The sequence below is a fragment of the Pezoporus wallicus genome, unplaced genomic scaffold, assembly GCF_028554395.1.
Source record: "Pezoporus wallicus isolate ANWC-B61680 ecotype Strahan unplaced genomic scaffold, APGP_CSIRO_Pwel_v1 contig_9622, whole genome shotgun sequence".
NCBI lineage: Eukaryota > Metazoa > Chordata > Aves > Psittaciformes > Psittacidae > Pezoporus > Pezoporus wallicus.
Genome location: NW_026635179.1, coordinates 134,801 through 149,599, shown reverse-complemented (window position 1 = coordinate 149,599; position 14,799 = coordinate 134,801). Strand labels below are relative to the sequence as shown.

The 14,799-nt window shown below is 64.4% G+C and overlaps 1 protein-coding gene across 1 annotated transcript; it reads left to right on the top strand.

The window, feature by feature from the left end:
• Positions 1 to 3,346: 3,346 nt before the first annotated feature.
• On the top strand, positions 3,347 to 11,683 carry ADISSP (adipose secreted signaling protein). The gene is made up of 5 exons (XM_057410334.1): positions 3,347 to 3,470; positions 5,977 to 6,119; positions 8,542 to 8,680; positions 10,315 to 10,437; positions 11,480 to 11,683. The coding sequence occupies exons 1-5, from the start codon at positions 3,452 to 3,454 to the stop codon at positions 11,578 to 11,580; spliced, it is 525 nt and encodes a 174-aa protein (XP_057266317.1). The 5' UTR covers positions 3,347 to 3,451; the 3' UTR covers positions 11,581 to 11,683.
• Positions 11,684 to 14,799: the final 3,116 nt, after the last annotated feature.

The window sequence follows — 14,799 nt, the reverse complement described above, 5'->3', positions numbered from 1 at the left end:
GCTTCCCGGCGCTTCCCGGTGCTCCCAGTTCCAGCACAGCGACTCCCAGGACAAGATGCAGGAGTGGGAACGCGGTGCTCACCTCGGGGCATGGCTCTGATTCATCCCGTCCCCTCCCGTCCCGTCCCGTCCTCTCCCATCCCATCCCATCCCCTCCCCTCCCATCCCGTCCTGTCCTCTCCCATCCCATCCCCTCCCGTCCCATCCCATCCCGTCCCATCCCATCCCATCCCCTCCCATCCCATCCCGTCCCATCCCATCCCCTCCCGTCCCGTCCCGTCCCATCCCCTCCCCTCCCATCCCGTCCTGTCCTCTCCCATCCCATCCCGTCCCATCCCATCCCCTCTCCTCCCATCCCGTCCCATCCCCTCCCCTCCCATCCCGTCCCGTCCTCTCCCATCCCATCCCGTCCCATCCCATCCCCTCTCCTCCCATCCCGTCCCATCCCATCCCCTCCCCTCCCGTCCCGTCCCATCCCATCCCCTCCCATCCCATCCCCTCCCCTCCCCTCCCGTCCCGTCCCATCCCCTCCCCTCCCCTCCCATCCTTCCCACGCCACGGATGCTGGGAATTAAATATCCCTGTTGTTTGGTGAGGCTGTGAGGGGGTCCTGGGGGGTTATTCCCCGGTGGATGCGGTGTCGGAGTGGGATCTGCAGTGTTTGGAGGCTGGGACTGAATCCCATTCCCAAAGCTCTTGGGTTCTGTGATCCTTGTGGAGACCCATGCCTTGGAAAGGGTCTGCGTCGGGCAGCCCAGGACGGGAATGTCGCCAGGAATGGGAATGTCGCCGCTCCTCCCTGGTGACATTCCCATCCCTGGGGACATGGGGACACCCCTGCTGTGCCCAGGACACCTTTCAGGGTGAAACCCACTGGGGTTATCCCGTTCTTCCCACATGAGGATGTGCTGTATCCCATCCCGGGCTGAGCCGTGTGCAGGGTCACACGTTGTCACGCGTTGTCAAGCGTTGTCACGCGTTGTCACGTGTTGTCACGTGTTGTCACGCGTTGTCACGCGTTGTCACGCGTTGTCCCCCACCACTTTAAGCTCTCTGGCAGCTGTGGGCTCCGAAGGGAACGTTGTCCCAATGGGAACCTGCTCCAGCTGCTTTTCCCAGCCCCTATTCCCCCGGCAGCTGCCGGATCCCGGCATCCCGTGGGACACGCGAGCCCTTTCCCGTGCTCCGGTTCATGGGGAGACGTGATGGGAGCTGCAGGAGGTGGGAGGGGATTGGGATGAGGATGGGATGGGTTTGAAGGGGATGGGGGGGGATTGAATGGGATAGGATGGGATATGGGATGGGGTGGAATGAGCTGGGATGGGATGGGTTAGGTTTGAATGGGATGGGGTGGGATAGGATCGAGAGGGATAGAATGGGATATGGGATAGGGTGGAATGAGCTGGGATGGGATGAGATGAGGTGGGATGGGGAGGGGATGAGGTGGGATGCAACAGGATGGGATGGGGTGAGATATTGGGTGGGATAAGGTGAGGTGGAATGAAATGGGGTGGGATGGGATGAGATTGGATGAGTTGAGATGACACAGGATGGGATGAGATGGGATGGGATGAGATGGGATGGGATGGGATGATATGGGATGGGATGGGATGAGGTGACATAAGATGCGATATGGGATGGGATGAGATGTGATGGGATGGGATGAGATGGGATGGGATGAGATGGGATGAGATGGGATGAGGTGACATGAGATGCGATATGGGATGGGATGAGATGTGATGGGATGGGATGGGATATGGGATACAGGATATGGGATAGGCTGAGCCATCCCTGCCCAGCTGCCCTGCCTGGGCCTCAGCCCAGTTCCCCCATGGAGCCGGGATGAGCCAAGGGGTGTCGGGGACAGCAGGGACCCGGCTCCCGCACCACATCCACCTTCCCCTAACGGCCCGAGGCCTTCGGCTCCAGCCCCGGCTGCCCCCCACGCCCCCGAGGGTTCCGCGCTGCCCGAGCCCTCAGTGCCGCCCTTTGCCTGCTTTAACTGGACTTAACCCCAAACCGGGGGGTTCATCCTGGGAGGGTCCCACCCGTTCCCACACCCTCGGAGGCTCCGGCCTGTGGCGGCACATCGTCTGGCCTGTCGCGACATGTCGTCGCGCTGTCGCGATGGAGGCCCGGACGGTAACAATGATCACGTGTTGCCGCGGCAACCGCATCGCCCGATAACGGGGGTACCCCCTCCTCGCCCCTTCCCTCGCCGCCCGCTGCCCATTGGCTGCCCCAGCCCTTGGCCACGCCCCTTAGCGACAGCCCCGCCCCTTGGCGACGACCCGGCGGGCGTGGCTCGGTGGGCGCGGCCGTTAAAGGTGTGGACCAATGGGAAAGCGCGGAGGGTGTGTCGGGGCCAATGGGAGGCGAGGGGGCGGGTCCCGGTAGTGGGAAGCGGGGAGCCGGGAGCGCGGCGGCCACGGCGGTGACCGGGACGGAGCGGGCGGGGTGAGGCATGGGGAGGGGGGGACCGGGACCGGGACCGGGAGGGGCCCCCGGGGCGGTGACACCGGGAAGGGGGGACCCGGGAGGGAGGGGGGGGGGGTCCCGGTGCCGCGGTCCCGGCCCGTGCTGCTCGCCCGGGCCGGTCGTTACCCCATGGCCGTGATGGGAGCACCGGGACCGGGGGCCCAGCCCCGCGTCCCCTCCTGCAGCACCGGGGCTGGGGGGGGCAGGTGGGAAACACCGCGAGGTGATGGCGGAGGCAGATTGGGGCCACCGGGCGGGGCGGGGGGGTGCGTGTCTGCCGGTTGGGTACCGGGGGGGCGGCCCGGGGAGACCGCGTACCCCGGGGCTGCGGCATTGACCCCGTCAAGGGCAACGGGAGCCCGCGGGCCCCGCATCCTGGGTGCGTTCCGGTGTTCCCGGTGAATCCCGGCGCTCCCGGCCCGCGCTGGGGCTCCCGGCGGGGTTTGAGCCTCAGCTTTGGGGTGCCTGGACCTGAACCTCCGGTTCGGGGGGGGGGGGGAGTCCTGGTGTCCCCCGGTCTCGATGTACCCACCCGGGGGGTGCTGGTGGGGACCCCCGTTATCGGGAGGGGGGGGCACAGCCATTCGCCAGGCCGGAGAGAGCAGCGATTCCCTTGGGAAAGGGATGTGGAGGGGGTTCCGTGCCCGGGTCTGCGCTGTTCCCACTCGGTTCAGGGCTCATGCGGCGGCTCCCGGAGCCTCCGTGCGGAGCGGGAATGGGGAAACTGAGGCACGGGGAGGGTTTGGGTGTGAATCCCCCTTTTCCAGGCGGGGAACCCCAGAGCTGATGGCGCAAGAGCCCGGGGCTGGCTCGGTCGCACCACGGGCTCCTGCTGCTGCCCGCACCCATGGGGGCTCTGCCTGCTCCTGCCCATCCCTGCCCCTTCCCTCCGCAGCTCCCGCGATCCCAAAGGATGGCCTCTTCCTGCCCGTGCCTTTGAAGTGCGGAGCAAGCACGATCGCTGCGGGGACTCATGGCCACGGCCAGCAAGGGTGAGTCCCGCACCCCTGCCCCTCGCCTCCGTGTCCCCTCCCTGCCCTGGTCCACGTCTGGTGCTCTGCTCCCTGCCACGGGATCCCTCTGCCTGCCCCATATCGGAGGCTACTGAATCCCAAGGGAATGCTCTCACCCTCTTCCCACTACAAGCCACAAGTGGGCATCCCCCGAGGCGCTTAGGGCAGGGGGGGTCCATTGGGTACCACCAGCATCCTTCAGCCACGGTCCCCCGCGGTGACCCCGCGCAGCAGCGCTGCTGCGGGATGCGGTGGGTGCCAGGCGCTCCCGGTGTCTCCCAGCCCCAAAGGGCTCTGGAAGCACCGGCTCTGGATGCTGGGGGGGGGCAGGACGGACCCCAAAGTGCTCTGGTGCGGGGTGCCCCGTGTGGGAGCAGCGAGACAAAGAGAGAAGAGGCTCTTTGTGCTGCGCGATTCCACCTCCTTTGTGTGCTCCAGCCTCCCTGGCTCCTTCCTACCGCTGCATCCCGCGGGATTCCCCCCTCCCGCCCGGCTTCCCAGCGGGATGAGGGCCGGCCGAGTGGCCCATTGGTGGCACTGGCAAAGGCCGGCAGGTTGCCTTGCTCCGGGAATCTTGCTCCCAGCGGCACTGGGAAGCGGGGTTGTGGGTCCCTGAGTGCTTCCCTGCTCCCAGCTCTTCCTTGGGAACACTGAGACGCGAGGACTCTCATTCCCTGGTGGAGCCCACTTCCAAGGCTTGTGATTCCTATTGGCACCTGTGCTACGGGCACCCCCCCCCCAAAGCCAGTGGGTCCCGGTGCCCCCCCTCCACGGCTGCGCCGGCACCCGAGGTGACCTGGGCGCTCCCATGGTTTCCAGGCAATCCCTGCTGTCCCCTCGCGATCCGGGGCTCGGGGCCCCTCAAGGTCACCGGGATGCAGGCCCTGATCCTGTTCCCGGGACAGCTGCTGCGGATCCCGCTGCCGCCTTCCCGGCCTGTCCGGGCCGGGTTCCCTCGGGATCCCTCATCCCGGGCGCCTCCTCCGAGCCGCACGGATGGGCTTTTCCCTGCCTCTTTCCTGGCAGGAACTGGGGTTTGGCTGCTCCGATCCTGGCGCTGCCGCTGGGATTCCCAATGGAAGCCCCAGGCTGGGAGCTCGCCCATCGCTCCTGCTCTATGGGATCCAGGGGCTCACCCTGCCCTATGGCACCGCGGTGGGGGGGGGCTCGGTTTGGTTGTGGGTTCCCTCTGTGTCCCCTTCCCATCGGCAGTGTGCGGGTCTCCTGTTCTGTCCCTGCGTGCAGGGAAGGGCTGGCTGCTCCCGGCTGGACAAAGCCGGGTCGTTAAATCCCAGCCGTTCCCAGCACAAAGAGCCTGTTCTTTAGGGAGACACCGATCTGCTCCCGGCTGCTGCCAGATGGATGCTGGCGGCCGGAAGGGGGGGGCTTGGGATGTGCTGGGGGGCAGGAGGAGGGAGAGGCGGATCCCATTGCAGAGGAGCCCGTGGGGACCTCGCTGTCCCCAGCCTGGTGCCTGCCCTCGCAGGGGCGATGCAGGTTTGGGTTTTCCCATGGGATTGGCTTCCCTGGAGAGCCCTGGGACGTGCGGGATCCCTTCCCTGGGGATGCTGCCCGTGCCCCATCCGTGTCCCCCTTCCTGTGTATCCGCTCATCGACTCCTCTGGGCTGAATGAGCAAATGGTGCTGGGCACGGGGGCTGGATGGACCCCAGAGCCTCTGGGCATTGCTGGTGGCAGATCCGTGCTGCGGATGTGGAACCGTGGCTGGAACTGGGGATATGGGGCTGGGGATGTGGGGATGGAGGTGGAGCTGGGGGCATGGGGATGTGGAGCTGGGGATAGAGGTGGAACTGGGGGCATGGGGATGTGGAGCTGGGGATAGAGGTGGAACTGGGGACATGGGGATGTGGAGCTGGGGATGGAGGTGGAGCTGTGGATATGGAGCTGGGCCTGGGGATGTGGGGATGGAGGTGGAACTGGGGACATGGGGATGTGGAGCTGGGGATGGAGCTGGGGATAGAGGTGGGAATGTGGATGTGGGAATATGGAGGTGGGGACATGGGGATGTGGATGTGGGGCTGGAGCTGGGGATGTGGGGATGGAGGTGGGGATATGGGGATGTGGATGTGGGGCTGGAGCTGGGGATATGGGGATGTGGATGTGGGGCTGGAGATGGGGATGTGGATGTGGGGATGGAGGTGGGGATATGGGGATGTGGATGTGGGGCTGGAGATGGGGATGTGGATGTGGGGATGGAGGTGGGGATATGGGGATGTGGATGTGGGGCTGGAGCTGGGGATGTGGGGATGGAGGTGGAGCTGCGGATGAGGATGTGGATGTGGGGCTGGAGCTGGGGATGTGGGGATGGAGGTGGAGCTGCGGATGAGGATGGGGATGTGGGGCTGGAGCTGGGGATGTGGGAGCAGGGCTGTGGAGCTGGGGCTGGAGCTGGCGCTGATGCTGTGGGCGATGCTGGGGTCCGTGCGCACGGGGGTGACCCCGGGCTCCCTCTCCCCCCCCCGCAGGCAGCAAGGCCAAGGGGGGCTCCGTGCGCTTCGCCCCGGCGCAGCCCCCCGAGGGCTCCCACGGCCACGTCCACTTCGAGGAGCAGCTCCGCGATTCGGCCGTGATGGTGACGCGGGAGAGGGACGGCAGCTTCCTGGTGAAGGTGGGGGGGGCCGGGCTCGCCAGCCCCGGGCAGTTTGGGAACGGTTCTGGCCCCATTGCAATCACGGAAACGGCCCCGTTATCCCTGCTTGACCCAGGGAGCATCCCCATCCTTCCCTGCAGGCGGCTCCTTGCTCCCAGTGCTCCGGGTTCACCCCTCTGACTCCCCCAGCCATGGGGCAGGCTCGGAGGGTCCCCATTCCTGATGGGACAAACTGGGGGGGGGCCTGGTCCTGCTGCCCCCGGGGGGATGGGGATGCGGCACCACCTCCTGTGCCCTGTTGTGGGGGACAGGGCTGAGCCGTGGGTGCTCACTGCTCCCATTGCCACGGGCGCTGATCGTGGGCCCAGGGCTGGCGGTGGCTCCCAGGCGGGTGCTGACAATGGGGACAACCAAGGCACCGCGTAACGACACCGAGGGATTCATCCTGGCGCCTGGCAGGTTCACAGCCACGCACACACGAGCTGCCAGCCCCATCCCTGAGCTCCTCATCCCTCAGCTCCACATCCCTGAGCTCCTCATCCCTCGGCTCCTCGTCCCTCGGCTCCTCGTCCCTGAGCTCCTCATCCCTGAGCTCCTCATCCCTCAGCTCCTCATCCCTCGGCTCCACATCCCTCGGCTCCTCATCCCTCGGCTCCTCATCCCTCAGCTCCACATCCCTCGGCTCCTCATCCCTGAGCTCCTCATCCCTCGGCTCCTCATCCCTCAGCTCCACATCCCTCGGCTCCTCATCCCTGAGCTCCTCATCCCTCGGCTCCTCATCCCTCGGCTCCACATCCTCAGCTCCTCATCCCTCGGCTCCTCATCCCTCGGCTCCTCATCCCTCGGCTCCTCATCCCTCGGCTCCACATCCTCAGCTCCACATCCCTCAGCTCCACATCCCTCGGCTCCTCATCCCTCGGCTCCTCATCCCTCGGCTCCTCATCCCTCGGTTCCTCATCCCTCGGCTCCTCATCCCTCGGCTCCACATCCTCGGCTCCACATCCTCAGCTCCTCATCCCTCGGCTCCACATCCTCAGCTCCTCATCCCTCGGCTCCTCATCCCTCGGCTCCACATCCTCGGCTCCTCATCCCTGAGCTCCTCATCCCTGAGCTCCTCATCCCTGAGCTCCTCATCCCTCGGCTCCACATCCTCAGCTCCTCATCCCTCGGTTCCTCATCCCTCGGCTCCTCATCCCTCGGCTCCTCATCCCTCGGCTCCTCATCCCTCGGCTCCTCATCCCTCGGCTCCACATCCTCAGCTCCTCATCCCTGAGCTCCTCATCCCTTGGTTCCTCATCCCTCGGCTCCTCATCCCTCGGCTCCTCATCCCTTGGTTCCTCATCCCTCGGTTCCTCATCCCTCGGTTCCTCATCCCTCGGTTCCTCATCCCTCGGTTCCTCATCCCTCGGCTCCTCATCCCTCGGCTCCTCATCCCTCGGCTCCTCATCCCTCGGCTCCTCATCCCTCGGCTCCTCATCCCTCGGCTCCTCATCCCTCGGCTCCTCATCCCTCGGCTCCTCATCCCTCGGCTCCTCATCCCTCGGCTCCTCATCCCTCGGCTCCTCATCCCTCGGCTCCTCATCCCTCGGCTCCTCATCCCTCGGCTCCTCATCCCTCGGCTCCTCATCCCTCGGCTCCTCATCCCTCGGCTCCTCATCCCTCGGCTCCTCACCCGCTGCGAGCTGGACCAAAGGGAATGGGGCTGAAGCCCCTCGGGGCGTTGGTGGCAATGGCTGTGATGGGCCCCTGGAGCTGCTTTACCACATCCATCCCCGGCAGTGCCCAAGGCCAGGCTGGAGCAGCCTGCTCCAGCGGAAGCTGTCCCTGCCCGTGGGACCTTCCACCCAAACCATTCCATGCCTCCATCCCCTCGCGGCGGCTCCGCGCCGGGTGCGGAGCTCCCCCAGCTCTGAGTCAGTGCCTGGTCTCGGTGGGTGATGGGATCCCTCCCTCGATCCGGCACGGAATTGCTTAGCAATCGCCGGGCTGTGGGTGGGATGTTGTTGTTTTCCCCCTGTGCCGTGCACCGGCACCCGGCACCGCACGTGCCGGCAGTGGGGCGGGCGGGGGCTGCAGCTCTTCCCTATGGGTAGGTTTGGGATGCACCCCCCGTCGCGCTCCCGATGGAGGACTCGGTGCAGCGGGCGCCCCACGGCTGCGGGATGGGCTCGTCCTCGTCCCGGCCCTGCCGCAGGGGGGGTCCTTCCTTCCCCGCATGGCTTTGGGCGCGGAGGGCTGACATCTCCGGGGGTGCTCTTGGGAGCATCCTGGCTTTGGGGGACCGGGAGCAGCGGCTGAGCTCATGGATCATGTGCTGTTATCCCAGTTAGCCAGGAGCGCCCCCCCCCCCGCTTCCCATGGGTGTGGGGTGGGTGCGCTGCGGAAGGGAAGGGGCTAAGGCAGGACCATGGCCCGGCCCCACCGCGTGCCCCCGTTCCAGGTGGGGTTCCTGAAGATCCTGCACAAGTACGAGATCAGCTTCGTGCTGCCGCCGCTGCGGGGCGCGGGGGGGGAGCTGTGCCCTGTGCCCCTGCCCAGCCTCAACCTGCGCCTCACCGGCATCACCCCCCTGCCTGAAGGTAAAGCCTGGACCCCCCCCCCCCCCCATTGTCCTCTTCCTGCCCTGGGGGAAACCTGGAGAGGGGCTTGGGATGAGGGATGCAGGGACAGGGCAAGGGGAACGGCTTGAACCTGCCAGGGGGGAGATGGATGGGGTACAGGGAAGGGGGGGCATGGGAAGGGGTTGAATGGAGGAGCTGTGGCTGCCCCATCCCTGGCAGTGCTCAAGGCCAGGTTGGACACAGGGGCTTGGAGCAAGCTGCTCCAGTGGAAGGGGTCCCTGCCCGTGGCAGGGGTTGGAGCTGGATGGATTTAAGCTCCCTTCATCTCACCCCATTCCATGGCTCCAACTCCATGGGTGAGCACTTCCCAATCCCAGCCTCATCCTGCCCCGGGTGCTTTTCCCAGTGCCCATCCCTGCAGCTTTACCCCAGGTCCACGTTGTTTCCATTGCGCATCCCAGGATGCTCCCTCCCCTCCCCGCGTGCTTCAGGAGCAGCTTTTGTGGCATCCGAGTGCAGGAGCAGAGCCCGGACACGGGGGCACTTTTAGCTCCTGCTCCAAGGGGCTGCTGCGGGAGCCATGGAATGGGTTGGGATGGAAGGGACCTTAAAGCTCCTCCAGCCCCAGGGACCCCTTCCTCTGGAGCAGCTCGCTCCAAGCCCCTGTGTCCAACCTGTTCCTCCACCTCCTCCTTCCTCCCCATCCTTCCCCATTCCCATCCCGGCTCCCTCACTCCATCCCACCCCACCCCATCCCATCCCGTCCCCTCCCCGCCGCTGTTGCTCCATCCCCTGCAGCCCCACGTCTCTCCATTACTCATCACCTGCAGCTGGGAGGCTGGAAGCTCTTTTACCCCAGATAGGCGTCAATCACCTGCGGCTTGGTGTGGGTTTGGATCCGTTTGGGATGTGGGGATGTGGGAGGGGAGCAGCGGATGGGGGTTGGTGGCGCAGAGCCCACGAGCGGATGGGGACGAGGACTGGGTTTGCTCCAGGAGACCCCAGCCTGGCTCTGGGTTGGGGTCCCCTCGTCACCAGCATCCCCACAGGAGCAGGGATGTGCCCGGTGGCCCCCATGGAGCACTTGGGACACCCAAGCATCCCCCTGGGCTCCGTGGCAGGGGACACGGATCCGCTCTGGGAACACCGTGCTGGCAGCTCCCGTTGATGCATCCCATGGGAGCTGCTTCCCGCATCCCTGTCCCCATGGGGCCGTGTCTCACCTCCCGCTCTGGGCCCGCGGCTCTTCCCGTGCTCCCGCTGGCTCCAGCCCAGCAAAGCACTCACAGCTCCCTTTGGTTGGAGCTTCCCACCTCGGCCGGGCTTGGAGCCAGGGAAGCTGCAGGGAAAGGAGCCCTTTGGGAGGCAGGAGCAGCTCCAGTGGGATCTGGTGCCCCGTGGTGCCTTCCTCAGGGTCCTGGTGATGGGGACAGGGGGGTCTCGGGGGTGCCATTGGCTTGGGGGATGCTCAGTGGTACCCTCGGCCTGGCATCCCCGACACCCCCCCTGCATCTCTGTGGTGCTTCGGCACGTGTCAGCATCCTTGTGCCTGCCTCATGGGGGGGGGAAACTGAGGCACGGGGATGGAGCCGGGCAGGGGAAGGGATGCGGGGAAGATGCGGGCAGCGCTGAGCCCTCTGCCTGTGCCCCAGGGTACAGCGTGAAGTGCGAGTACACGGCGCACAAGGAGGGGGTGCTGAAGGAGGAGATGGTCCTGGCCAGCGAGGCCGGCGAAGGAGCCACCATCAGGGTCGTGGTCCAAGCCCGTGTCATGGGTAAGGGGCTGCTGGGGCCGGGTGTGGGGTGGCAATTCCTCCCTGGAGCAGCTGGGAACGGGTTGCTCATGGGCTTGGCCAGAGACCTGCTGCCTTCTGCAGTGCTGGCGAGCTGGGGATGCTCCCTGCATCCCATGAGCCTGCCCCGTGCTCCCTCCTTCCCAACCCAGCTCGCACCAGTTCCCCCAGTCCAGCCCCCGCAGCCACTTCCCACCTGAGGAGCTGCTGAAACTGGATGGTTTCACCCCCAAATCCCCATCCCGGGGGGTTTCACCCCCAGAATCCCCATCCCAAGGGCTGAGGCTGTGGAGCCTCCCTGGTGAAGGGGCACATGGAGCAGGGCTGCAGCGGGTGGCTTGGGGGCATCCCTTGTCCCCCCCATCCTCACCCCATCCCCACTGGGGTCCCTCCCCATCCACCCACAGCTGCTCATTAGGCAGCAGAGTCATTAATGATTTTCCTTCTCCCCCGCCCTTTGCTGCCTGATGCTTGGTTCATCAGAGCCACGTTTCACAGCTCTGCCCCCCTGCACTGGGTGACACCGTGGCTGCTTCCACCGGCATCTTCAGTGGGGCTGGGTTTGGGGTCCCCCTGCTGGGTAGGGATGGGGGTTCACTCATTGTGCCCCCAGCACCTTGTCACACCGGGCTGAGCATCATCCCCTCGCAGCCACAGTGTGCAGCATCCCTGCATCCCCCTCCCCTTGGGTACCAGCATCCCCTTGGGTACCAGCATCCCCTTGGCTACCAGAATCCCTTGGGTACCAGCATCCCCTTGGGTACCAGCATCCTCTTGGTTACCAGAATGCCTTGGGCACCAGCATCCCCTTGGGTAGCAGCATCCCCTTGGGTACCAGCATCCCCTTGGCTACCAGCACCCCTTGGGTACCAGCATCTCCTTGGGTACCAACATCCCTTGTGTGGTGATGGTGGGAGGGGGGACAACCACCTGTGGGCCTCAAAACACCCCAGAAGGCCCCATAGGCCAGCATGGGGGTGCTGTGGCTGTCCCCCAGCTGTGTCCCTGTCCCTCCCTCCCGCAGACCGGCACCACGGCACCCCGATGCTGCTGGATGGGGTGCGCTGCATCGGTGCCGAGCTGGAGTACGACTCGGAGCAGAGCGACTGGCACGGCTTCGACTAGACCCTGACCCCCCCGTGAGGATGGAGCCCATATGGAATCAGGGACAAATCCCCCCCCAACCCCCCCCCCCCATGTCAATGGGGTCACCAGGAGCTGGGGGTCCCCCAGTGCCGGAGCCCCGGGGAAGGGACCCTCTTGCTGCTTTCCCCCCGCTTTCCTCCCCGGAGCACCCCAGGAAAGGGACGTTTGGGGGTGCTGGAGCCCCTCAGGGTGAGGTTTTGCCTCTTGGGGTGCAGAGCAGAGCTGGACCAGGGCAGGGTCCGGCAGTGGAAGGGGTCAGGTCCCCAGGGCTGCCCCTGGGACAGAGCCTGTCCGTGTCCTCGTGTTGCAGCCATCGCCTTGGTCTTAGTCCTGTTATCCTTTCCCTTCCAGTTTCCCTTTTCCCCTCCAGTTCCCTTTCCCCTCCAGTTCCCTTTCCCTTCCAGTTCCCTTTTCCCCTCCAGTTCCCTTTTCCCCTCCAGTTCCCTTTTCCCCTCCAGTTCCCTTTTCCCCTCCAGTTCCCTTTCCCTTCCAGTTCCCTTTTCCCCTCCAGTTCCCTTTTCCCCTCCAGTTCCCTTTTCCCCTCCAGTTTCCTTTTCCCCTCCAGTTCCCTTTTCCCCTCCAGTTCCCTTTCCCCTCCAGTTCCCTTTTCCCCTCCAGTTTCCCTTTCCCCTCCAGTTCCCTTTCCCTTCCAGTTCCCTTTCCCTTCCAGTTCCCTTTTCCCCTCCAGTTCCCTTTTCCCCTCCAGTTCCCTTTTCCCCTCCAGTTTCCTTTTCCCCTCCAGTTCCCTTTTCCCCTCCAGTTTCCCTTTCCCCTCCAGTTCCCTTTCCCCTCCAGTTCCCTTTTCCCCTCCAGTTCCCTTTCCCCTCCAGTTCCCTTTTCCCCTCCAGTTCCCTTTTCCCTTCCAGTTCCCTTTCCCTTCCAGTTCCCTTTTCCCCTCCAGTTTCCTTTTCCCCTCCAGTTTCCCTTTCCCCTCCAGTTCCCTTTTCCCCTCCAGTTCCCTTTTCCCCTCCAGTTCCCTTTTCCCCCCCAGTTCCCTTTCCCCTCCAGTTCCCTTTTCCCTTCCAGTTCCCTTTCCCTTCCAGTTCCCTTTTCCCCTCCAGTTCCCTTTCCCCTCCAGTTCCCTTTTCCCTTCCAGTTCCCTTTCCCCTCCAGTTCCCTTTTCCCCTCCAGTTTCCTTTTCCCCTCCAGTTCCCTTTCCCCTCCAGTTCCCTTTCCCCTCCAGTTTCCTTTTCCCCTCCAGTTCCCTTTTCCCCTCCAGTTCCCTTTCCCCTCCAGTTCCCTTTCCCTTCCAGTTCCCTTTTCCCCTCCAGTTCCCTTTTCCCCTCCAGTTTCCTTTTCCCCTCCAGTTCCCTTTCCCCTCCAGTTCCCTTTTCCCCTCCAGTTTCCTTTTCCCCTCCAGTTCCCTTTCCCCTCCAGTTTCCTTTTCCCCTCCAGTTCCCTTTTCCCCTCCAGTTCCCTTTCCCCCCCAGTTCCCCTTTCCTTGTTCCCCCCCAGGGAGCCCCATGGTACACGGACCAGGAGCAGTGGCTCAGTTCTGACAGCAACAGGAGGCTTCATGTGCCTATATATATAGATATAAATATAGAGATATATATATACATATACATGTATGTGTGGGGGTTAAGTACAAACCTATAGAGGTAAAGAGTAAACTGGAGCTGGGGGGGGGGGATGGAGCCCAATTCACCCCCATTGAACCCCCTGGGAGCACTGGGGCTGGTGCTGCAACCCCATTAAACCCTATGGAGGACACGGGGGGGACGGAGAAGGGGCACCCCGTAAGGGTACAAGGGGCTGCAGGAGCCTATCCCTGTGTGGGGATGGGGATGGGGTGAGGGGCTTCGTGCTGCACAGTCCCATTGCAAGGGGGTCTGGGCCCCCCGCTGTGTCCCTGCCCCATCCTCACTGGGCTGCACTGGGGGGGGTGTGTGACAAAATCCATCTCTGTGGGTGCAGGATGTGGGGCTGGGGCCTCAGGGGTGCTCTGGGGCTTGGTGGTGGCCACGACCCACACTTGGGGGGCGGCCGTTTCCTAACAGTCAAATCCCGACCCATTCCTATGGGAGGTGCAGCAGCTTTGGGGTGTCCCTTGAGTCGAGGGCCTGCAAGAGGGGCCTGGTGGCAGCTCGGTGTCTGCCTGCGTCCTTGCACCCATGGGTGTCCCAGAGCACTCATGGGGTGTCTCGGAGCACCCAGAAGTGCCCTAAAGTACCTGGGGGGGTCCCGAAACACAAATGGGTGTCTCAAACACTGATGAGCATCCCCAAAGCGCCCGTGGGTGGCCCAAAGCGTCTGTGGGTGTCCCAAAATACGAATGGGTGTCCTAAAACAAGGGGGTGTCCCAAAGCACTAATGGGGTGTTCCAAAGGATCTCTAGGGTGTTCCAAAGCACCCATGGGTGTCCCCCAGAGCACTCATGGGGTGTCCTAAAGGACCAACGGGGTGTTCCAAAGCACTAATGGGTGTCCCAAAGCACCCATGGGATGTCCCAGAGTACTAATGGGGTGTCCCAAAGGACCAATGGCATATCCCAAAGCACCCGTGGGTGCCCCAGAGCACTCATGGCGTGTTCCAGATCACCCATGGGTGTCCCAAAGCATCCATGGGTGTCCCAAAGGACCAATGTGGTGTCCCAAAGCACTCATGGGGTGTCCCACAGCACCCACGGGTGTCCCAAAGCACCCATGGGGTGTCCCACAGCGCCCACGGATGTCTCACAGCACCCATGGGGTGTCCCACAGCACCCACGGATGTCCGAGAGCACCCATGGGATGTCCCACAGCACCCACGGATGTCCCACAGCACCCATGGGATGTCCCAGAGCACCCATGGGATGTCCCAGAGCACCCATGGGATGTCCCACAGCACCCATGGGTGTCCCACAGCACCCATGGGGCGTCCCACAGCACCCACAGGCGTCCCAGAGCGCCCATGGGATGTTCCAGAGCACCCATGGGATGTCCCACAGCACCCATGGGATGTCCCAGAGCACCCACGGATGTCCCACAGCACCCATGGGATGTCCCAGAGCATCCATGGGATGTCCCACAGCACCCACGGATGTCCCAGAGCACCCATGGGATGTCCCACAGCACCCATGGGTGTCCCACAGCACGCATGGAGCGTCCCACAGCACCCATGGGATGTCCCAGAGCACCCATGGGATGTCCCACAGCACCCATGGGGCGTCCCAGAGCACCCATGGGATGTCCCACAGCACCCACAGATGTCCCACAG